This window comes from Lepus europaeus, chromosome 6 (assembly GCF_033115175.1).
Source record: "Lepus europaeus isolate LE1 chromosome 6, mLepTim1.pri, whole genome shotgun sequence".
Taxonomy (NCBI): domain Eukaryota; kingdom Metazoa; phylum Chordata; class Mammalia; order Lagomorpha; family Leporidae; genus Lepus; species Lepus europaeus.
Genome location: NC_084832.1, coordinates 98,214,419 through 98,238,653, shown reverse-complemented (window position 1 = coordinate 98,238,653; position 24,235 = coordinate 98,214,419). Strand labels below are relative to the sequence as shown.

Below are 24,235 nucleotides of genomic sequence, written 5' to 3'. Positions count from 1 at the left end.
CTCGCGGAGCCTACTCTCCAAGACTTCCCCTTTAAGGCGCTCCTACCCCTTTAAGACTCACGGCTCCTCCCGTCACGCGGCGTCGCAGTCTTAAGGCCACGCCTCCTCCCTCGGCTTCCGCAGGGCCTCGACGGGAGCGCGGCGGTCACGTCCCCTTTAAGGCTGAGCCCCGCCCCCGGCTCTCCGCCCCCTCCGCTCCCCTCCCCCAAGTCCGCACCAGGTGCCCCGGCGGGTCGTGCGGCGCGGCGCGCGGCGGTGAGCTCTTGGCCCCGAAGGGTCGCGAGGACAAGTGCCCCAGCTTCTCCCCGGTTCCTGCGGTGGCCTCGCGGGTCCCGGGGGAGGGGCTGGAGCAGCCACCCGGGGAGTGGGAGACGGGGTGGTCGGGGGCGCGAGCGAGGTGGGCTGGGACCGGGCCGAGCGGGGGGAGGGGCTCAGGTGGTTTGGGGGAGCTGGATGGCGCCCCGCAGCGCGCACGGGACGCTGGGGGCGCGGGGGTCGGGGTGGGCGGTCCGGCGGCGCCCTCCCTGCCCCTTGCCCCGCCAGTGTCCCTGTCTAGCCCGCCCGGTGAGGCGTGCCCCGTATCCCCCTGGGGTCCGCGCCCCTCTGTGGGGGGCGGCTGTTGGCCGGCAGAGGTGGGGGGCCCCGGCGGCCGGCGCAGGGGCGGAGGGTGGCCAGCGGCCGGCAGGTGTCCGGCACCTCCCTCAGCAGCGGGCTGATGTGGCTGGCTTCGGGACCTCACTTCCAGACCTGTGTCCATCAGGGGGCTGGCGGTCACCATGGCGATGCGGGAGCTGGTGGAGGCCGAGTGCGGGGGTGCCAACCCGCTCATGAAGCTGGCGGGTCACTTCACGCAGGACAAGGCCCTTCGGCAGGAGGGCCTGAGGCCTGGGCCCTGGCCCCCGGGAGCCCCCGCCGCAGAGGTGCGTGGCAGCAGGACGAGCGGGAGGGTCCGTTGGGCCCCTTGGGAGAGCTGCTTTCTCTATTGTCTTGCAGATAGTAGTAGTTAGCAGTTAATGAGCGCTGACTAAGCGCTGTGCATCTTTATGTAGATAAAGGTGACCATTTTATGGATGAAGAAACTGAGTCCCTGGGAAGGCTCTGGACTTGCCCAAGGTCATGTAAATGGCTGTGGCCTTCGTCTGAACCCTAACGCTTTTCTCTCTCCTTGTCTTAGGTCTCCAAACCTTTAGGAGTAGCCTCTGAAGATGAGGTAGTTTTTTTTTCTATCCTATTTTTTTTTCTTACCTTTAAACTTCGTTCACCCGTGTTTTGGTCTTTGGACTCTACTGACCGCATGACATTTGTCTGCTTTTTTATTCTTTGTGTTTCTTAAAGCTAATGAAAACATTTCTCTTTATTGGATGTGCGGTTTGCTTCCCTTGTCTGCTGTCCGACATCAGTGCCCCTTCCCAGCGGGCCCTGCTGGTTGTCGGGGGCCCCCTGACACTCTGGGTGCGTGTCACCATCTTTCTTGATAGCTGGTGGCCGAATTCCTGCATGACCAGAATGCGCCGCTTGTGTCCCGCGCGCCTCAGACCTTCAAGATGGACGACCTCCTGGCCGAGATGCAGGAGATCGAGCAGTCCAGCTTCCGCCAGGCTCCCCAGAGAGGTGGGTGCAGCGTCCCCGGAGCTCCGTGCCTGGGGACCTGCGATGCGGAAGGAGTCAGAGGAAGCGGGTTTTCCTCTTAGGTGGGATGAAGTGAAGCGTAGTGAGTTATTTTCCTTCCTTAGGGCCTGTGTCTCTGTCTTTTCAGCCCCTGGTGTGGCAGACTTGGCCTTATCTGAGAACTGGGCCCAGGAATTCCTGGCAGCAGGAGATGCTGTGGACGTAGCTCAGGATTATAATGAAACCGACTGGTCGCAGGAATTCATCGCTGAAGTTACAGGTGAGGCTTGTCATGGACAATCTACAGTGGCTTCTGTGGGGCAGAGTTCTGTAGCGTTTCCCTGATCGTGGCATATAGGGTTGTTCTGGTCGCCCAGGATTTTCTGGTGTCTTGCTAGTTTTTGCAGGGCACTGGATGATGATAGGAAATTGAAGCTTACGTTACAGAGGACCAGGTTTGAACTGGAGAGAACAAGGAGTTAGGGCTACCTCTTTGTTAGCTGAAATTTTATTGCTGTAGTCTAGTGGAGGAGACCCATAGACTGGGTGGATGGAAGTGTTGCCCAGGAAAGAAATATTTAGCACAGCACCGGGAGCTCTGACATGAACTCAGCTTGAACAGAGCTGGGGCCTTGGGAAGTGTGATTGTGGAGTTCAGAGGCCTGAAGTAGAGTCAGCGCACTGTGTCTGCATCGCACATTCACGGGTTTAACCAGTTATGCGTTGAAAGTAGTTGGAAGATATTGCACCAGTGCTGGACATGTGCAGGTTTATTTTTTCTTGTCATTGTTTTCTAAATAATGCAGTATAGCAACTGTGTATACAGCATTTCTATCACATTAGGTATTACAAATACTCTACAGAGAACTTCAGGTATATGGGGGAGCATGTGCATAGGTTATACAGTGGTACCTCAGAAGTTCATGGAAAAATAGAATTAAGAGGAATGTTCATTTTGGTATGAAAAATTTTGAAATTCATATTTTTTTTCTTTTTTTTTTTAAGTTTTACTTGTTTATTTGAAAGGCAGAGTTACAAAGACGCAGAGGCAGAGGCAGAGAGAGGGGTCTTCCATGCACTGGTTCATCATGCAGATGGCCACAGCAGCTGGAGCTGAGCCCTTCTGGAGCCAGGAACCAAGAGCTTCTGCGTCTCCCATGTGGGGGCAGGGGCCCAAGGAGTTGGGCCGTTTTCTGCTATCCCAGGCCATAGCAGATCAGATCAGAGGTGGAGCAGCCAGGATGCGAACCGGTGCCCGTAGGGGATGGCGGCGGCTTTACCCGCTATACCACAGCACCGGCCCCCATAGTTTTTTCATAATACGTGTTTTCTGTGAACTTTTTGGAGACCATGTTTATACAAAAACTTTGCCATTTTGTGTAAGGGACCTGGGTATGTGCAGAGTTTGGTATCCACAAGTGGTCCTAGAACCAATCTTCCATGTGATACCTACTATATATGGTCTTGGAGGGCACAGCCCATACCAGGCTGGTGAGAATTAGTGATAATAGCTAACATTTATTTGCCACCTTCTAGACTTTGTGTGAAATGCTTTGAGTGCATTATCTGTTTAATCCCCGCGAGAACCCCGGAAGTAGTTAGAGTTTTTGGCTCTAGTTTGTGGATGAGAAAATGATTTATCTGTTAAGTAGCTTGCTCAGGGTGACGCAGCTTTGTTTGTGGTGGAGTTGGGATTTGACTCTGACTTTGAATGGTTCCAGGCCCTGTGAGTGTAACTGTTAAGCTATACTGCCAGGCCCGCAATTTAGCCGTCTTCCTGCTCGGCACAGACGTTGGGGTCTCACCCGAGTTCCCCTCTTTGAGAGCATCCATTGCTCATTGCACCTGTTGGGATGAATTCTTCTGCCCTTCTGCAGGCTGAATAGAGTCGTGGGGGAAGGGCCGTCTGCAGCTTTCCTCTTCCTTGTTGCTCCCAAAGCGAAGCGTTGTTCACCTCTCCCCAATTTAAGAAATCAGGAACAGCAGCAGATACAAATGGAAAAAGTTAAAAAAATTCTAGACTCTCAGGGTGGTCCCATTATCATAGTTCTTGAATTTTTCTTGGATGATTAATAGGATTTAATTGGCTTTCCTCTCACCACTTTTATTCTAAAGATGGGGCTTGCTCTACACAGAGGAGAAAAACTCAAAAATCTTACTAGAAATAAAAAAAACCTTTTAGTGAAAGCTCTCAGTCCCTTAGATCAAGACTTCTTTTCGCAACCATAAGCTGGAGTTAGGTTGAACTGTAGGTACTTTTGTGGTCATTGTTAGTGTTCAGCACTTTATATTGTTAAACTCATTTGATCTTCATCTGCCGCCTGTAGGTGTTGACCACCTTAAGTTAAAGTCACCTTTTATGGATGAGTAGACTGGGATTTGGAAAAGTTACACAGTCTTTGTCCAGAGTCATCCCGTGACAAGATGCTACTTAAATTCATGCCTGTCTGGCTCTAGGCCCCATATATATAGCCGTTGTGTTAAAACTTGAGAATCTTCTGTGGGATTGCCTCCAGGTAAAATCTGAGCTGTAGCAGAGGCCCTCTGCCAAATAGAAACTTGACATTTTTCACATAAACTTTAGACATCAGTGCTGTCTGTTGTGTGTGGCCATTAGTCATCTTCAGGAAAAAAAAGTCACTGCACCGTGAGCATTGAGGTAGGTGAGATTTCTGCTACAATTACCCGGGAAACCTTCTTTCATCAGTAAATGAAGAGACCGTTTTAGAGAAGCATGCCGGACCTGTCTCACCTGTTAGGTGCTCTTGGTTTTGTGTGTTCTTTTGGAACTGTGCCTGCTTGGTAGAGGAAGGGGCAGGGAGGAGCTGGGAAGGGACCTAGAGTTTGGAGTCTGCCTTCTTGGAAGGAGCCTGTTGCTTTGCATGTAGTAGGCCTTTGATGCTGAATTAATGAATTGAGATTTGGGAGAAGAAGCTAAAGGAAGTGACTTTCTAGTTCTTCAATTTGTATTATCATTTGTGGCTGATATATCAATGATAGAGGTTAACTATGGCTTTATGAGTAAGTAGATTTTTGGGCAAGAGAAGGTTATATTCTTACTATTTTAAAATCCTCATTAAGATCATAGAATCAAGTTTTTTTTTTATTTTTTCTCCTTAAGATTTACTTATTTATTTTAAAGACAGAATTACAGAGAGGCAGAGGCAGAGAGAGGTCCTCCTTCTGCTGGCCTACTCCCCAGATGGCCACAATGGCTGGAGCTGAGTGGATCCGAAGCCAGGAGCCAAGATCTCTCCCAGGTCTCCATGTGGGTGCAGGGGCCCGAGGACTTGGGCCATTTTCTTCTGCTTTCCCAGTCCACAGCAGAGAGCTGGGTTGGAAGTGGAGTTAGCAGGGACTTAAACTGGCACCCATTTGGGATGCTGGCCCTGCAGGTGGCTGGCTGGCTGCCTTACCAGCTATACCACAGCACCAGCCCCCGTGGAATCAATCTTAAAATGAAACTAAAGGTCAATTTTTAAAAAAGATTTATTTATTTATTTGAAAGGCAGAGTGACAGGGAGAGAGAGAGAGGGAGAGAGAGATCTGTCTACTTGTTTACTTCCCAAATGGCTGCAACAGCTGGGGCTGGGCCAGCGAAAGCCAGCATGGAATTCCTGGCAGGCCAAGTTCTTGGGCCATCTTCTTCTGCCTTCCTAGGTGCATTAGCAGCAGGAAACTGGGTCACAGGTGGAGTAGCTGAGACTCGAACCAGCAGTGTGATACGGGATGCTGGTGATGTACGCTGCTGGTGTTACAAGTGACAGCTTAACCTGATGTGCCACGATGCTGGCCTTGAAGGTCTTTTCTTAATTTTAATTTTATTTAGAAATAATTACCATTTCACTGGAAGTGGCAAAGGAAATGTACTGTTTCATCCAGTTTCCTCCAATGGTAACTCTTTGTATAACTGTCATGTTTATATCAAAACCAAGGAATTGCTACGGATAAAATCCTGTTTACTAGATTCAACTAGATTTACATGCCCTTACTTATATGTGTCTGAATAGTTTTATGCAGTTTTATCAGATGTGCAGGTTTTTTTAAAAGATTTATTTATTTGGGTCCAGCGCCACGGCTCAATAGGCTAACCCTCCGCCTTGTGGCACCGGCACACCGGGTTCTAGTCCCAGTTGGGGCGCCGGATTCTATCCCGGTTGCCCCTCTTCCAGGCCAGCTCTCTGCTATGCCCCGGGAGTGCAGTGGAGGATGACCCAAGTGCTTGGGCCCTGCATCCGCATGGGAGACCAGGATAAGCACCTGGCTCCTGCCTTCGGATCAGCACGGTGCGCCGGCCGCAGTGTGCTGGCTGCGGCGGCCATTGGAGGGTGAACCAACGGCAAAAAGGAAGACCTTTCTTTCTGTCTGTCTGTCTCTCAATATCCACTCTGCCTGTCCAAAAAAAAAAAAAATTATTTATTTGGAAGTCAGAGCCACAGAGAGGGAGGGAGAGACAGAGAAAAAAAAATTTTTAAAGATTTATTTATTTAGAGAGAGAAGTCTTCTATCCACTGGTTCACTCCCCAGATGGCCACAATGGCTGGAGCTGGGCTGATCTGAAGCCAGGAGCCAGGAGCTTCTTGCAGGTCTCCCATGTGGGTGCGGGGACCCACGGGCTTGGGCTGTTTTTGGCTTCTTTCTCAGGCCATAGCAGAAAGTTGGGTCAAAAGTGGAGCAGCTGGGACTTGAACTGGCACCCATATGGGATGTCAGCACTGCAGGTGGTGGCTTTATCTGCTACCCCACAGTGCTGGCCCCAAAAGAGAAAACTTCCATCCCCTGTTTACTTCCCAAATGGCCACAATAGCCGGGGCTATGCCAGGGTGAAGCCAGGAGCCCGGAACTTCTTCCAGGTTTCCCACTTTGGGTGCAGGGGCCCAAACACTTGGGCCATCTTCTGCTGCTTTCCCAGGTGCATTAGCAAAGAGCTGGATCAGAAGTGGAGTGGCTGGGACTTGAACCGGCGCCCATATGGGATGCCAGCGTCGCAGGCTTTACCCGCTGTGCCCACAACGCTGGCCCCAGCTGTGCAGATTTGTACAGGCACCACTTTTCCGTCTACCACATTTGCTGATATAACCCCCATCCTAAGTTTTCTGGGCTGAATGATTCTCTATCTGGTGCCTGCTCAAGGTTCTTGAATTTCGACAGCTGCTGTTGACAATGGCCTGTGGGGTTCAGACAGTAATCATGGGAGATTAGATAGAGTAGTGCTTTCACAAGAGAAGCAGTGGACGGCAGCAGAGGATGGCTGGCAGCAGATGTCCCCCGAAGGCTGGGGTGGGGTGGGATAAGAGGAATAACAGCCTATTGTGATGTGTTCTTGTTGGCGTGGGTTTGCTGTGAGCAGACAGTAATGATACTGTGTGCTTTGGTCTTCAACAGCGACCCTGTGAGGTGGCTATTGCTATCTGTTTTATAGATAAGGAAGTAGAAACTTGGAGGGTTCAATGACTTGTCTGAAGATGCACAGGGAATAAGCAGTGGAGTTGGGATCTGATTGTGGTTAAGCGGATTCTAGAGCCTGTATTCTTTCCCACGGTGCCACTTAGCAAACACAGTGAATTTGGATGGATAAGGATAGGAAGTTGTAAGTTTTGAGCTTGGGGTAGATGGCCTAGATGGAATGAATATGCAACAAGGTGAATATTCTTTTTTTTTTTTTTTTTTTTTTAAGATTTACTTATTTATTTGAAAGTCAGAGTTACACAGAGAGAGGAGAGACAGAGACAGAGACAGAGAGAGAGGTCTTCCATCCGCTGGTTCACTCCCCAGTTGTGGCCGGAGCTGCGCCAACCTGAAGCTAGGAGCCAGGAACTTCCTCTGGTCTTTCTACGGGGTGCAGGGGCCCAAGGACTTGGGCCATCTTCTGCTTTCCCAGGCCATAGCAGAGAGCTGGATCAGAAGTGGAGCAGTTGGGCTGAACAGGTGCCCATATGGGATGCCAGCACTGCAGGCGGCGGCTTTACCCACTATGCCACAGTGCAGAACTGCCCCCCCCCCCTTTAAAATATTTATTTGAAAGGCAGAGAGAGACATAGAGATTTTCCATCCATTGACTGACTTCTCAAATGCCCTCAACAACCAGTGCTGGGCCAGGCCAAAGCCAGGTGGGTGGCACATTAGCAGGGAGCTAGATTGGAACCAGAGTGTCCAGGGCTCCAACTGGCACTCAGGGGGTGCTGGCAGCTTAACCCCCTGTGCCAGTGCCCGCCCCAAGGCGAACATTGTGAATTGGACGTCTAGGTTGATGGTTCTAACTCTAGGAATCTTGTGACCCCCTAGGCTGATTTTCTGTAAGAATTTCTCAAAAAAGATTAGGAAAGCCAAGTGTTAGTCTTCTGGTTGTTTTGTCTGACTCCTTTGCTAGAGTAGGATCCCAGTGCTGGAAGATTCTGGATCTTGTGGCTAATGTGGCCAAATGCCAAATTACAGCTATTTGCAAATGACTTTTCTTTTTTCCCCTCTTAATCTGTTTCATGTTTGTTGTAAAGTCTAGGTGCTTTGTATTATTTCTGTTGCTTCTTGTCCTGTGAATTTGAGCACCTGTGGCTTGAATATGCTCTTGCAAAGCAACAGAATACGAGATTTGCAAATCACGCGTCAGGAGTGTCGGGAGTGACTGGAGCGTGAGGAGGAGGGACTTGTTACCTTCTAAGGGACATGGACTAAGGCACTGGAGGTGTTGTAAAGCCTGTTGAAGTGTTAAGCATCTCCTTGTCAGTCTTCACGCTTGAGCCAACCAAGAGGAAGTGTTGTCTGTGGGAGCCAGAGAGCAGGATCTGGATATAATTGTTCAGAGTCCTTGGAACTAAGAGTGAGGGTCTATGACCAAAAAACAATCGTCAGCCATATTTTTTATTAGTTATAGATTACTTGTTTATAACTAGATGTGTATATTCTGAGACCTTTGGTTCTTTGCTTTTTTCAAATGTTGATATTTTCCCAGATTTTGAGGTCACTTTTAAATTGTTTGGGCAGCCTCTCACCTAAAATGGATTAGGGATAAGTCTGCTTAAAAACAGTTACAGAACTTCAGACTGAGGCCAGACTCGGCAAGCACTTCAGCATCTGGTTTGTAAAGGTGGACACGGAAAGACAGAAGCAACACTGTAGGCTCGTTTTCTGCTCCCTGCACTACTCGTTCTTGAGTGCCTGGTCTCCTTGCTTTTTTTTCCCCCACCTCGTGGCCCCAGGATACTAAAGGGCAAAGTCCTGGAGGTTGAGAAATAGTTTGTTGCCTTGATATGTTGTTGTTTGGATGTTATAGCAAGTGCCCTTTGTCACCAGAGCTTCTTCTTTTTTTTTTTTTTGACAGGCAGAGTGGACAGTGAGAGAGAGAGACAGAGAGAAAGGTCTTCCTTTTGCCGTTGGTTCACCCTCCAATGGCCGCCGCGGTAGCGTGCTGCGGCCGGCGCACCGCGCTGTTCCGATGGCAGGAGCCAGGTGCTTCTCCTGGTCTCCCATGCGGGTGCAGGGCCCAAGGACTTGGGCCATCCTCCACTGCACTCCCTGGCCACAGCAGAGAGCTGGCCTGGAAGAGGGGCAACCGGGACAGGATCGGTGCCCCGACCGGGACTAGAACCCGGTGTGCCGGCGCCGCAAGGCGGAGGATTAGCCTGTTGAGCCACGGCGCCGGCTTTTTTTGGTTTTTTTTGACAGGCAGAGTTAGACAGAGAGAGAGACAGAGAGAAAGGTCTTTTTTCCGTTGGTTCACCCCCCCAAATGGCTGCTATGGCCAGTGTGCTGCGCCGATCCAAAGCCAGGAGCCAGGTGCTTCTCCTGGTCTCCCATGCGGGTGCAGGGGCCAAGGACTTGGGCCATCCTCCACTGCCTTCCCGGGCCACAGAAGAGAGCTGGACTGGAAGAGGGGCAACAGGGACAGAACTGGCACCCCAACCGGGACTAGAACCCGGAGTGCCAGCGCCACAGGCGGAAGATTAGCCTAGTGAGCTGTGGCACCGGCCGCCAGAGCTTTTAAGATAATTTGTTGAATTCGAATGAAAAACACGGCTGCTCAAAACTAACCCAAAGCAACAAAAGTCAGAATAGTGTTTACATCTGGGGTCCGGGGGCAGATGGGAACCCATGAGGCAGCTGTAAAGACTCTGTGTGCGGGGCTGGGTGATGTGAGTACACGCATGTACTTGGGCTGGCTACACATTATGTGCTTTCGGGTTTGTATGTTATATCTCAATTAAAAAAAATGAAAAAACATCGTGACTAAATAGCAGGCCCGTGTGTCTTTAATTCTGGCCTGGCATTTGCTTCTCAGCTTCTTGTGGAAGACACGCTGGGATGAAGTGGCTCCTGTTGCTTGGGTGGTATGAACTGCAGGTAGAAGACCAGAGGTTTTGGGCTGGCGCCGTGGCTCAACAGGCTAATCCTCTGCCTAGTGGCGCTGGCACACTGGGTTCTAGTCCCGGTTGGGGCACCGGATTCTGTCCCGGTTGCCCCTCTTCCAGGCCAGCTCTCTGCTGTGGCCCGGGAGTGCAGTGGAGGATGGCCCAGGTGCTTGGGCCCTGCACCCCATGGGAGACCAGGATAAGCACCTGGCTCCTGCCTTTGGATCAGCGCGGTGTGCTGGCTGCAGCGGTCATCTGGGGAGTGAACCAACAAATGGAAGACCTTTCTCTCTGTCTCTCTCTCACTGTCCACTCTGCCTGTCAAAAAGAAAAAAAAAAAAACAAAAAAACGACCAGAGGTTTGGTTAAGGAACAGGAGCTCTTTGCTGTCCCCTAGCTCCTACTGGCTTCCTGGGGTACCCCTGAGAAAGGGAGAAGCCCACGTGCTTGTTGTTTCTGATCAAGGCCGCCTGGACTTCGGAAGAGTGCGGCTCTGAATTCTTTCCCAAATTGCCCTGTTTGGTCTCCTGTTCCCATGTGTTTGTACACTTCTACCCCAGATCCCTAGGTGTTGAGTTGGATATTGAAAAGAATGTGAAAAATTGGTATTTTTTTTTTTTGCCTGGTGGGCACTGAGCAAGTAATAGAGTTCCATCTGTCTCAGCTTGCTGAAGAGGTTTGTTTGAGTATTTGTATTGCTTTCCCTGTTCCACACTGAGAGCTGGGTGACTTCCACAACTTTCTGTTCCTGGTAGACCCCTTGTCTGTGTCGCCTGCCCGCTGGGCCGAGGAGTATCTGGAGCAGTCAGAGGAGAAGCTGTGGCTGGGAGAGCCCGAGGGAACAGCTGCTACTGACCGTTGGTGAGCCCACACACTTCTTTCTGGAGCCCTGTGAAAGGAGGCCAGTGCTGGACGGCTCTCCCAGCCTCTCCGCCTCTCCATCCACATTCTCAAACCAACTTGCAGGCCCCTCATTTCGTACTTTATTTTTTAAGGTTTCCATTTGTGTTATTACCACTATAATTCATGTTTGAAAGATAGGTAAGAATCTGAGCAACCCTGCGAAGTTTTTACTTCTGTGTGCTTTGCTCCTTTTAAACATTCGAGCCTGCTACTGTTTATTCATTCTTTTTGAAAGATAGGTTTGGGACAGGGACAGGAAAAGGATGTTGGTAGTACTTTCTGACTTCTGCACAAATATCGTACTTCAGTGTCAGTTGGCTTAGGTAGGTCCTCAACAAGAGTAGAGTGGTGCTACCCTCTCTTTCCCCGAGGGGAGCTGTTATTGCCACGGGCTTGGTCTGGAGAATTGCGTGGGGAAGTGGTGGCAGACTAATGTGTGAAGTTAATTTATCCTTTTCTGCCCCAGGTATGATGAGTATCATCCCGAGGAGGATCTGCAGCACACGGCCAGTGACTTTGTGGCCAAGGTGGATGACCCCAAATTGGCTAACTCTGAGGTGAGCCATATCCCTCTGTTGCCGTGCCCAGGAGCTGGTCTCGAAGGCAAGCGTCTTGCTTCTGTTGCCTTGTTTAAAGAAAAGGAGATGAGATCGTGGGTCTGTTCCTTGCAGCCTTGATCTCACCTCTTCTAATACTCTTCATTTCTTGCCTAATCACCCTTTCTGTATTCTGGTGCCATCTCCAATCTTCAGAGCCAGAAATCCCTTTCTTTTTGCTCTCGACTTTTTCCAGGGTCTTTAGCACATACCTTGTGTGCAGCTAGAGCTGGTCAGTGGGAGGGGCAAGTGCAGGATCCTGTTGGGTGTGGCTGAGAGTGCACCCCTGAAAGTCCTCTCCCAAGTGGCTGTGTGTGTCTCTGTGCCCCAGTTCCTGAAATTCGTGCGGCAGATTGGCGAGGGGCAGGTGTCCCTGGAGTCCGCTGCAGGGTCGGGCCGAGCTCAGGCAGAACAGTGGGCAGCAGAGTTTATACAGCAGCAGGTAGGCCATTGTCACTTCCCAGTCCCACTTCAGAGCCAGCTGGTGCCCCAGGCCTTGGGTTGAGTGTTCAGGGGTCCCTGAGGGGGAAGGGATTTTATTGCCAGCTTGTCTTGGTAGCATCAGGTCCTGAGTGGGAGGGAGATTCTGAGGATGTTCTTCTCAGAAGTGCCCAGGCTGGTGGTGTTCAATGGGTATTGAGTTTGTGTTTAGTGGTGGAAAGTTGTTGTTGGTAGTGACCTTCTTCCTTTGTCGCAGGGTGCATCAGATGCCTGGGTTGACCAGTTCACGAGACCAGTAAACACAGCTGCCCTCGATATGGAGTTTGAACGAGCAAAGTCAGCTATAGAGGTGAGAGCAGATGGGCAGGAGGAGACTCAGCCCAGGAGAGAACCTTCCCTCTGGGAGTTGGGTGTGTTAGCGTCAAAGATGGCGAAGGTCTCGTCTCAGGGTACCTGGTCAGCTGTGCCTCTCAGAAATGCAGATTCCTGGGTGTCGCCCCAGACCGCTGAGTCAGAATCTCTGGGTAGGATCTGGAGATCTGTAGTTTTATAAAGCTCTTCAGATGAAACTTCACGATTGTTGTCTTAGGGAGTCCATTCCAGTGAGCTGAGGGTGGGGTGGGGTGGCTGTGAAGGATCTCCTTTTTCTATCTGCCTTCCCTTCCTTACAGTCTGATGTCGATTTCTGGGACAAGTTGCAGGCAGAGTTGGAGGAGATGGCCAAGCGCGATGCTGAGGCTCACCCCTGGCTTTCTGACTACGATGACCTCACATCTGCTTCCTATGATAAGGTGAGAACCTGGTTTTTCAGGTTTCAGAATCTGCCTCTAATACCTTCCCTTTAATACTGAATTTGAAGTTACTTTCAAGTAATGTCCTTAAGCCCCTGTGTATGCAAAGGTCATTGATCATACACTGTCTTCTTGGCCAGAAAGGTTGGTAAGGTAATGGCAGTATGGTGACAACAACTGTGAGGGAGGTTTGCTTGTGGTCATTAAGGACACGGAGGAGGTAGCTCTGTTTTGGAGGTGGCGCTGGAAACATTTTCAGAGGATTGCTCTCCTCTTTGGTGGAGAGTGCCAGTTGCCAGTTTATCCTCTGCCAGCACCCTTCAGAGTTATTTACTTTCTTAAATCACACATTCATTCTAAGTTCTAATCTCTTCCGGTATGTGCTAGCCCCTTACCCCGGTGTAGGGTCCTCAATGAAGCATTTTAAATACTTTACTATATTAGGAACATTTCCTAGCAGTTGGTGGTGGAGCATGATTGAATTCTGCATCCAGCATGTGCTGTAGAATTAGACGTTTCTGTTGCTTCAGGAGTCTCACTGCGACAACCAGATCTTGCGGGTTGCAGCGTACTTGAGGCTGTGATTCCTAATTGAGCTCCTGATTGAGCATAAGGGGGAAGGGAAAGAATTGCTGGGTTTTGCAAAATGGCCAAACAGGAAGTGGGGAAGGAGTAGTAATGTCTTTTTCTCAGCTCAGATGTGGTTGGGGAAAGATTCTGGGGCTTGAAATAGAGCCCGAGATAGAAAACAGGGTGCTGGAGATACTTGTGGGCAGAGTAAGTGAGCTCTGCAAACGTTAAAGGCCATTAGAGGCAGGATGATTTTAGAAAAGCTAGGATTTGGTAGTCAATGAAAAACTGTTTTAGGAAAAACAGGATTTTGCTTGTATTCCTGCTGATCCTCTGGGCTTTTCTGAAGACTGTTTCGTCTGATAAAATAGAAAAGGTTATTTCTGGAGGTTTTGCCCTGTGGTTAGGAGGGGGAAGGGCAGTACTGTGGCACAGCAGATTAAGTCACTGCTTACAGCACCATATCCCTTATCCGAGTGCTGGTCCCAGCTGCTCTGCTTCCAGTCCGTCTTCTGCTAATGTGCCTGGAAGGACAGCAGAGTACAGCCCAGGTGCTTGGGCCCCTGCACCCATGTGAGAGACCATGATGGAGTTCGTGCCCCCTGGCTTCAGCCTGGCCCACCCCTGGCTGGCTCTGCCCTTTGGGGAGTGAACAGCGGATGGAAGATCTCTGGCTTTCTCTGTTGCTCTACATTTCAGATGAGTAAGTGAACAAATGGAAGTGTGAAAGATAGAATACCAATAAGGAAAGCCTGAAAGATAGAGATAATGCTTTTATTATTTTATACTGAACAATTTAAAACATGTTTTATTTACTGCCCCCCCCCCCCCGCCCCGCAAGGAAACCTTTTATTTAAGGTATACAGACTTCATGCATTTCCTAAGTACAACATTAGGAATATAATAATTCTTCCCACCATACCTGCCCTCCTACCCCTCCTCCTCCCTCTCCTATTCTCAGTCCCATTCTCCACTAAGATCCATTTTTGATTAACTATACACAGAAGACCAACTCTATACTAAGTAAAGAATTCAGTAATTTGCACACACACACACAAAACCCAAAACCAAACCAAACCAAAAGTGTTCCTCAACAGTCCAGAGAAGGGCTGTTCAAAATCATTGTATCTTGAAGTTAATTTCACTTTTTTTTTTTTTTTTACAAACTTAATTAACTTTAACGAAGCACCCAAGAATGATGCATCTTTTGGGAGCGCTTAACTATAGTTATAATACAACTCCTTGAGGACAGAGGTCCTGCATGGGAAGTTAGTGCACAGTGACTCTTGTTGTTAATTTAACAATTAACTCTCTTATGTATGATGTCAGTGATCACCTGAGGCTCTTTTTTAAAAAAAGATTTATTATTTATTTATTTGAAAGTCAGAGTTATATAGAGAAGGAGAGGCAGACAGGGAGAGAGAGGTGTCTTTCGTCCGCTCCCCAATTGGCTGCAATGGCTGAAGCTCCGCCTATCCAAAGCCAGGAGCTTCTTCCAGATATCCCACGCGGGTGCAGGGGCCCAAAGACTTGGGCCATCTTCCACTGCTCTCCCAGGCCACAGCAGAGAGCTGGATCAGAAGTGGAGCAGCTGGGACTTGAACTGGCGCCCAAATGGGATGCTGGCACTGCAGGTGGCAGCTTTACCCGCTATACCACAGCGCCGGCCCCAGGGAATAGTTATTCTTCCCACCATACCCGTCCTCCCACCCACACTCCCACCCTTCTTCCTCTTCCCTCTCTTCTTCCTGGTCCCATTCTCCATTAAGATTCATTTTCAATTAACTTTGTAGCATTCACTCCTTTTTAATTCTATCATTTTTACCAGACCCTCCCTTAATCTTATCCATATGATCATTTTAACAATTAAGATGGTATTTTTACGGCTGGTGCCGTGGCTTAACAGGCTAATCCTCCGCCTAGCGGCTCCGGCACACCAGGTTCTAGTCCCGGTTGGGGCGCCGGATTCTGTCCCGGTTGCCCCTCTTCCAGGCCAGCTCTCTGCTATGGCCCGGGAAGGCAGTGGAGGATGGCCCAAGTCCTTGGGCCCTGCGCCCCCATGGGAGACCAGGATAAGCACCTGGCTCCTGGCTTCGGATCAGCGAGATGCGCTGGCTGCAGCGGCCATTGGAGGGTGAACCAACGGCAAAAAGGAAGACCTTTCTCTCTGTCTCTCTCTCTCTCTCACTATCCACTCTGTCCAAAAAAAAAAAAAGATGGTATTTTTACCACTCAGCTTAAGGGGTTTGGGGTTGCATGGCAAGTTTTTAAACTGTACCCTTAGAAGTAAGTCCTTAGGAATGTATGCAGAACTATACAGCTTTACAGTCGCAAACTTCATACACTTCATAATTACAACTTTAGGAACATGGTGATTCTTCCCACCATGCCCACACTCTCACCCATACTCCTAACCCCTCTTCCTCCTCTCTCTCTTATTCCCACTCTTATTTTTTACTGAGATCTATTTTCAATTGACTTTATATACACGTTTAACTCTAATTAAAGAGTTCAACAAATAGTATAAAAAACCCCAAAATTGTTCCTCAGCAGTCAAAACAAGGGCTGTTCTAGCCGTTGCTTCTCCAATTTCATGTATACAGTTTGCCTTTTAGGTGCTCTATTAGTTACCACAGGTCAGAGAGAACATGTGGTCTTTGTCCCTGGCTTATTTCACTAAGCATGATGTTTTCCAGATTCATCCATTTTGTTGTAAATGTCTGGATTTCATTTTTTTTTTTTTTACCACTGTGTAGTACTCCATAGTGTACATATTCCATGATTTCTTTATCCAGTCTTCATTTACTGACAGTTTGGTAAGCTTCATAGACCTCATTAACTTTGTGGCAAGTTGTACATTTTACATAAAAATGTCTATGCTGTTGATAAATGTAGACATAGTGTTAATTTCATATACACAGCATTTCCTGTTATTTACTGATTACAGTTACATTTATGACATGCAGAATAATTTTTAATTAAAAACTTATATTTGTAGATTCTTAAACCCTGTTTGAGGTTATGCCTTAGGATATTGCGAAGTTAGGATTAGAAACAATTGTATTAATTTTCCATAAAAAATGCTATCCTTTCTATTGGCTTTACAGTAAATAATACTGAGTTATCTGTTAATACTTTCAAAAAGTGTGGATCTCATACTTGATCATGTCAGTAGCTCTGAGAGGCAGGAATTACGTTCCTGAGGAAATTATGTTGTAGATGACAGTAATCTGTCTCTTTCAGCGTGGTTTAAAGCATGGATTAGTGCTGGGCAGTAGATGAGGTAGAATGATTTATTTATTTTATTTACTTTTTATTAAGATTTCTTTATTTATTTGAAAGAGTTACAGAGAGGGAGAGGCAGAGAGAGGGAGAGATCTTCTATCTGGTGGTTTACTCCCTGGATGCAGTGGCAGGGCTGGGCCAGACCGAAACCAGGAGCCAGGAGCTTCACCTAGGTCTCCCATGTGGGTGGCAGGGACCCAAACACTTGGGCCATCTTCTGTTGCTTTTCTCAGGTCATTAGTGGGGAGCTCTATCAGAAGTGGAACAGCCGGGATAAGAACCGGCACCCACTGAGTCATAGCGCTGCCCCAGGATTGATTTTACTGACTCTCATAAGGGGTTGGCAGTCTTTGGCCTATGGAGTAAATCTGCTTGATACTTCATTCTGTGTGGTCCATTAGCTGAGAATGATTTTAAATGGTTGAAAAAAAGCAATATTTTGTGACACATGAAATTCACATTTCAGTGTCCATAAGGTTTGGTTGGAACGCAGCCATGCTCGTTTGGTTACGTGCTGTCTGGTGCACGTGTGCTGTGATGCTTGAGTTGAGCAGGTCTGTTTATAGAAAAAGTTTGCTGATCGTGGAGTAGGTTCGTTTTCTGCCTTCCGAGTTTTTAAATTGCACAGAGATGTCTCAAGAACGTGTCTGTTTTTCACGTGTATACTGTTTATAAAATGCTTAGCTCAGATCTGCCTCCTATATTGTATCTGTCTCCCTTCCTACACACCCAGAGTAGCTGGATAGGAAGTGGACCAGCCAGGACTCGAACTGGCGCCCACATGGGATGCTGACACTGCAGACAGCGGCTTTACCCGCTACGCCACGCCCCAAACCTCGTTATTCTAATTTGTCCTTACCAGACTTAGAAATGTTTGATATCTTGTGGTATATTGCTTTGTGATGGGATTTATTTACTCATCGAAAAAGGAACATTTTATTTATTTGTCCCAAGACATAGGGCTTCTTAGTGATTTGCGTCTTACCTTGTTACCCCCCTTGCTGAACACACAGTGCCAGCCTACGAAACTCTTGGCATCGTAACTCTTCTCTTGAATGACAGATCCTCAGCTGGGAGAGGACAGTGTCTTGTAGACGTGTTTGGGAGCGAGTTCTGACTTCTATTCAGGTCACGGATTAATATTCAGAATTATTAAAAATGAAATTGGCGGGGAGAAAAGAATGAAATTGGAATAAATTAAGGTTTTTGAAGTGCTTGTATGCATCTTAGTCAATGCACACAGTGACCCCAGGGAGCCAGGTAGAGTTGCATTTGAATTTCCGAGCTTCTGACTCCAAATTTCATTTCCTTTTTATGTTATCACATTATTTAGGAATAACGAGAAGTGCACTTAGAATAGCTAAGGAGGGTTTATCGCATTCCTTTCAACAGGTCCTGCTAAGAAACCTATTCTGCCCTAGAGTAAAAAGTCACCGAGCGAGGTAGCTCTGTGGGCGCCTGAGGACTTCCTAATGACAGGCCTGCTGCCAGTGTGGAGCAGTCTGTAGGCTTGCCTGGCGGCCGGTTACTGTGAGCGGGAGTTGGCAGCCCGGGTGTGAGGCTGAGTGGTCTTTCTGTCGTCCTGGGTGGTCTTTGTGAGAGCAGCACAGAGACTCTGCCAGCCTTTGGTTCCGGTTCCTGCGTGGAAACCTCCGCCTTCTCCAGCTCTGCCCTTGGTGTCGTCCTCGCGTGCCTGCCGCCGTGGCCCGGGTGGCTCCCTCTCAGAGCATTTCCCACGTGCTTGCTTCCCTGCAGGGCTACCAGTTTGAGGAAGAGAACCCCCTGCGCGACCACCCTCAGCCGTTTGAAGAAGGGCTGCGGCGGCTTCAGGAAGGGGACCTGCCGAATGCCGTGCTGCTCTTCGAGGCCGCTGTGCAGCAGGACCCTAAGCACATGGAAGTGAGTGGCTCACCCCGAGTTCAGACAGGACTTCTCGGGGGCCCCAAAGAGTGCAGATGGGGCAGGGTGAGGTTAGGGGGAGACGGGGAAGGGGAAGCTGGAGGAGGGAGGAGACAGCAGACCAGAAGGGTGATGGAGCTGGCAACTTCCCTGCAGGCGTGGCAGTATCTGGGCACCACCCAGGCGGAGAACGAGCAAGAACTCCTCGCCATCAGCGCGCTGCGGAGGTGAGTGCACAGAGGGTGGGAGCGAGGTGGCTCCGGGCTCTGCAGGTGGTCTGCACAGTGCCGGGAGCGCAGGCCCGGCCCCCGTGTCCCTGGCTGATGGCGAGTGTTTCCTCTTCTGGTGTCCCCTCGCTGCTGGAACACTGCGTGCTCAGACCTGTAGGTGATTAGCTCTCACGTCAGGAGGTTTCTGCGTCTTGACCTCAGGAGCTCGGGCAGGGGAAGCCATCGTGACTCTGCATTTTGAAGGCTGGCTTGGATCCCAGATTGCTGACGGTGCCAGTGTCACTGCAGGTACCGAGTGTGCTCCTCTCTGCCCAAACAGGTGCCTGGAGCTAAAGCCAGACAACCGGACAGCACTGATGGCGCTGGCCGTGAGCTTCACCAACGAGTCCCTCCAGCGCCAGGCCTGTGAGACCCTGCGGGACTGGCTGCGCTACACCCCAGCCTATGCACATCTGGTAGCGCCTGGTGAAGAAGGGGCTGGCGGGGCAGGACTGGGTCCCAGCAAGCGCCTGCTGGGCTCTCTGTTGTCTGAGTGAGTGTGAGGGCTTCTTGGCACGGTTAATTACTGGAAACTGGGCCTCAGGAGGAAGGTGACCTTGATTTTGAAAGTTTGGACAGATTGGGACCCAAGGGTCTAGGAGGGGGAAGGGAGGCCCAGGTCTGCGTGTATCCGTGCACTGCTGGGATGAAACAGGAAGATGGTTTGTGAGTAGCAGGGAGGGCTGATACGTTGATGAATTCCGGGGCTATGATTGGCTAATTGTTAGGAGTTGTCTGGGGACTGGGAGTAGAGGCGTACCCACTGACATTGTTTTGGGGTGTGTGTGCACCTCCTCCTCTAGCTCCCTGTTTCTTGAAGTGAAAGAGCTCTTCCTGGCAGCTGTGCGCCTGGACCCGACGTCCATCGACCCTGACGTGCAGTGCGGCCTGGGAGTCCTCTTCAACCTGAGTGGGGAGTATGACAAGGCCGTGGACTGCTTCACAGCTGCCCTCAGCGTGCGTCCTGATGTGAGCCTCAGGGCAGGGGGGGGAACGGGACGTGACCCTGTGTCTTACTGGAGAGCTGTTAGTTGGGCATTTTGGAGTCACAGGATAATTACGGGCCAGCATTGCATGCACTGCCTGTCTCGGGAGGGTTGGGAAAGAAGGGTGGGGGTGCAGAGTCATCTGGGTATAGGGAGTCTGCCTGGGGAGGGAGAGGTCACGAGGTTACACTGTGGCCACACAGTGAGGAAGCGGGATGGGATAGTCACATGCGCTAGCTAAAGAGCAGGTGGAGGAATGGGCAGAATTTGATCTCACACTAGTTGTATGTTCCCAACCCCTTCTCCCTCCTTTCCCAGGACTACTTGCTGTGGAATAAGCTAGGGGCCACCCTGGCCAATGGGAACCAGAGTGAAGAAGCCGTGGCTGCGTACCGCCGTGCCCTGGAGCTGCAGCCGGGCTATATCCGGTCCCGCTATAACCTGGGCATCAGCTGCATCAATCTTGGGGCTCACCGGTGAGAGTACCTCTGGAGTAATGCATGAAACGCACTGTTTCTCCCTGCCTTGGCCCTAGCTCTTCGTCCTCTGATCCTAACCAGCCTCAGCCTTCTGTCTCCCAAGGGTACCTGACTGTCTGTTTCCATTGTTGTGCTCACAAGCTGTCATTCCTCCCTTCTCCACAGGGAGGCAGTGGAACACTTTCTGGAGGCCCTGAACATGCAGAGGAAAAGCCGAGGCCCTCGAGGTGAAGGGGGTGCCATGTCCGAGAACATCTGGAGCACCCTGCGTTTGGCGTTGTCCATGTTGGGCCAGAGTGACGCCTACGGGGCGGCTGATGCCCGGGACCTGCCTGCCCTCCTAGCTATGTTTGGCCTGCCCCAGTGACAGTGGGATGGGCTGCCCTGTGAGTGTCTGTTGGAGGGGTCCCCACTCGGGATGTGACTCCCTCCCCCCAAATGGGCCTGCCGAGGGGGTGGGCTGATGATCACTGGTGGGACAGCCTCTCAGGAGCTGCCTCAGAGCAGGGGTGCAGAGTCCACGTGCAGTTCCTGCGTAATCGTGGGAAAAGGAACTGTGTTGTCTCTGAGTCCCTTGGTGATTCAAGGACTGCGCGTTCAGCCCCAGGTCTCTCTCTGCTCACCGTGCCCTCTCCTGGTGCTGCTTTTTGGGTAGGACCCGATGGCTGTCACCAGCCGCCGTGTCTGTGGGGTCCACCACATTTGTCGTGTCTGTCTTTTCCCCCGCTTTGTTGGAAGTTGGTAACAGTCCAGCCTGCCTGGGCAGTTGTATGTGGGCAGTTCTTCATCGTGCATCTCTGACGTTGACTCCAGGATGGGATGTTAGCAGCTGGCGGAGGAGAGTGGAGTTGTGTTAGGGGCGCACAGGGTTCTCTCATTCTTGGACCTCATGGCTGTGAGCTAGATCGCCCGATAGGATGCTGATGCAGTAATGCTAGGGGAGTTCTCGTGGGGCCCTCTGGAGCTGCTGGGTCAGTTGCTACAGAGAGCGTTTGGGTGTGGGATAGGAGGAAGGCTCATTTTTGGGACGAGCCTATAGGGGACTGATGGGATCAGATCAGGGACTCCGTCCTGGAGCCTTTGGTGGGAGGACAGCGAGTGGGACGAGGAGCGTGGTGACTGCAGCAGTCCCGCTTAGGAGGAACTGTCAGTAGGAGTCAGGCCAACTCTTCTAGAAAGTGGGTTCAGAAATTGTAATCTTGCCAAATTCCTAGCAGAGAGGGGGTTCAGTATTACCATAAGCCTTTGCTATACTTCTTGAAATATTTCCAGGGAGAGAGGGTTGACAAGCCCCCTCCCCTCATGTTACCTCCACAAGGTGAAGATGGAGGGAAGCCGAGGTAGCCTGGATTCTTGTCACCCGGCCCTGCGTGGGGAGACGCATGACCGCTGGCAGTGACTGCGAAGCCTCCTGCTGCCTTGTCTTCAGTAGCTAATGATCAGATATTTTTTTTTAAACTACCATGGGCCCCAGGTTTCATCTGAAATTTATTTTTCTTTGTATGAATATGTGTAAATGATTTAAAAATAAAACTGTAAAATATTTGTATGAAGAATAAATGGAACTAATGTGGATATGAATTCTGCTGCTGAGGTTGGTGGTGGGAGGTGGGTTGGTCTTCATCTTTCCAGTTCTCATTGGCATGTTGATTACCCATCCATCTACCCAGCAATTATGGAGCACCTAACGTGTGCGGGTGCGACGGGTAAGACGGACAAGGACACTGTGCTCCTGGAGCCTCGGGCTTGGCAGGAGACACAGATGTTTGCGGATGGTGAAGTTTTACACTTGAGTTCCCCCTGCGAAGGAGACTCCACAGAGCTGTCTAATCATTGGGTTGTTTTCTCTTACGAATTAGGAATTACGTGGCTTGGTTTTGATAGTTTGTTTCCAGTGTTCAGGCTTCTAAAGGTTTCACTGGGCTTTGCCTGTCTTGTCAGGAATTATATAAAAAGCCTTCGCGACATGGACATCTATTCCAAGGAAAACATTTAAACTGCAAGCAAATATTTATGTGTTTATCAATATGAATATTTTGGAGATAGATGTCCATGGCCACATCAGAATAGGAAAAAAAGAAAACTCAGAGAACTGGGTCAGCAAATTATCCAGAGAGTGGATAAAATAGCTACTGATGTTTAGGGGACACTTCCCAGTGACGGTAGATGCTAACTTCAATGAGGGGAAAAGGTTGGCAAACTGCTTGCAAACCAAGTGTTGAAAAGGCAGTAGGAGTATTCCTGGATAGTAAGCGTGTGACAGTTAGGTGTGAATTTCCTCTGTCCTAATTCTGGGTAATTTCCGAGTTTTCGTAGCGCACGTGCAGTGGTTTTGTGGCGGCCGTGATCCCAGGGCAGCGGGGTCCCGGGCTCCGCAGAGTGTTGGAGCATGGCCGCAGGCCTGGGAGTGAGGCAGCAGGCACAGGGCGCGGGCTCCACGCCACACATACAAGGGGCGAAGTCTGGCTGAGTAAGTGGCTTATGAGGGGCCGGCGTGGTGGGTAAATCTGCCTGCAGTGCCAGCGTCCCAGATGGGCGCCGGTTCAAGCTGCTCCACTTCTGATCCAAGTCCATGCTAATGGCCTGGGAAGAGCATCACATTGGAAGAGACTAAGTCCTTAGGCCCCTGTACCCACATGGGAGACCTGAATGAAGCTCCTGGCTCCTGGCCCAGCCCAGCTCCAATGTTGGGACCATTTGGGGGAGTGAACCAGTAGATGGAAGCTGTCTCACTCTGTAACTTTCAAGTAAATAAATAAATCTTAAAAAAAAAAAAAACAAAAAGGGGCGGAGCGTGTTAACATGTTGGCCTGAAGCGCTGGCATCCCATATGGGCGCAGTTCAAGGGCTGCTGCACTTCGATCCAGCTCTCTGCTATGGCCTGGGAAAGCAGTAGAAGATGGCCCAAGTCCTTGGGCCCCTGCACCCACGTGGGAGACCCAGAGGAAGCTCTTAGCTCCTGGCTTCGCGTTGCGGCCAGTTGGGTAATGAACCATCGGATGGAAGACTCCTCCCTGCTTCCCTCCCTCCCTCCCTCCCTCCCTCCCTCTCTCTCTCTCTCTCTCTCTCTCTCTCTCGCCCGCCCGCCCTCCCTCCCTCCCTCCTTCCCTCCCTCTGCCTTTCCTCTCCTGTGTAACTCTGACTTTCAAATAAATAAATAAATAAATCTTTAAAAAAAAATGCTTAAGAACCGAATTTATACCTGGTTTAAGGCACAGCTCTGGGTTTATATGCTTCACCTGCTCTTGGTAGCATGAAAGTGCCCAGGAAGTTGCTTTTTTTGCACAAGCAGTGCCTGGTACATATTTGGAACCCAACTCAGATTCAGCCAATGTTTATTTTTTATTCTTAGAGTTTTATTTTTTAAAGATTTACTTACTTGAGAAGTAGAGTTACAGAGAGATCTTCATAAATGGTTCACTCCCCAAATGGTCACAATGGTTGGAGCTGGGCTGATTTGAAGCCAGGAGTTTCTTCCTGGTCTCCCATGCAGGTGCAGGGGTCCAAGGACTTGGGCCATCTAATCCTTTCCAGGTCATAGCAGGGAGCTAGATCGGAAGAGGAGCAGCCAGGACTAGAACCAGTGCCCATTTGGGATGCCAGCACTGGAGGCAGAGGCTTAGCCCACTAGGCCACAGTGCCAGCTCCTCAGCCAATGTTTATGAAGCCCCAGCTGTTTCCCAAGCATTTCCAGACACCAGGGGTGCACGTCACAAGGCAAGCAGAGTGCCCTGCTCTCTTGGCTTACCTGCTAGTTGGGGAAGAGAATGCATAAGCCAGAAGTGTTCTGTTACGAATGCTATGAAGAAATGGAAAGAAATGGAAGGCTGTGTGTGCTGGAGAGGAAGGAAGGGGCTGGGCCTTTTTCAGGAGGTGACCTGCATGACTGGAGCTGGCCACGAGGAGTTGTGCAGGAGAGCTGTCCATGTGCCTGGGGAGCAAGTGCAGAGGCTCTGAGCTGAGATCCTAAGAGCCCTGTGTGCCCCAAGAGAAGAGGCCACAGTGGGGACAGGGCAAGAGAAGCAACAGGCCTGAGCCCTCCCCTCCCAGCCTCGCTCTTGCG

At 50.1% G+C, this 24,235-nt stretch overlaps 1 protein-coding gene across 5 annotated transcripts; it reads left to right on the top strand.

Annotated features, from left to right (window-relative positions):
* The first annotated feature begins 226 nt into the window (after positions 1–226).
* PEX5 (peroxisomal biogenesis factor 5) lies at positions 227–21,732 on the top strand. 5 transcript variants are annotated; one of them, XM_062194667.1, is made up of 17 exons: positions 228–255; positions 761–920; positions 1,175–1,210; positions 1,479–1,611; positions 1,757–1,888; positions 10,709–10,814; positions 11,323–11,413; positions 11,784–11,894; positions 12,150–12,242; positions 12,565–12,684; positions 18,295–18,438; positions 18,595–18,665; positions 18,988–19,200; positions 19,511–19,676; positions 20,012–20,169; positions 20,338–20,558; positions 21,491–21,732. In XM_062194667.1, exons 2-16 carry the CDS (start codon positions 777–779, stop codon positions 20,537–20,539), a joined length of 1,920 nt encoding a protein of 639 aa, XP_062050651.1. In that variant the 5' UTR covers positions 228–255; positions 761–776; the 3' UTR covers positions 20,540–20,558; positions 21,491–21,732. The 5 variants fall into 5 exon arrangements, with proteins under 5 accessions (XP_062050652.1, XP_062050654.1, XP_062050651.1 ...); XM_062194668.1 differs by having other exon boundaries at positions 227–255; positions 12,589–12,684; positions 20,338–21,732; XM_062194666.1 differs by having other exon boundaries at positions 229–255; positions 20,338–21,732.
* The last annotated feature ends 2,503 nt before the right edge of the window (positions 21,733–24,235 follow it).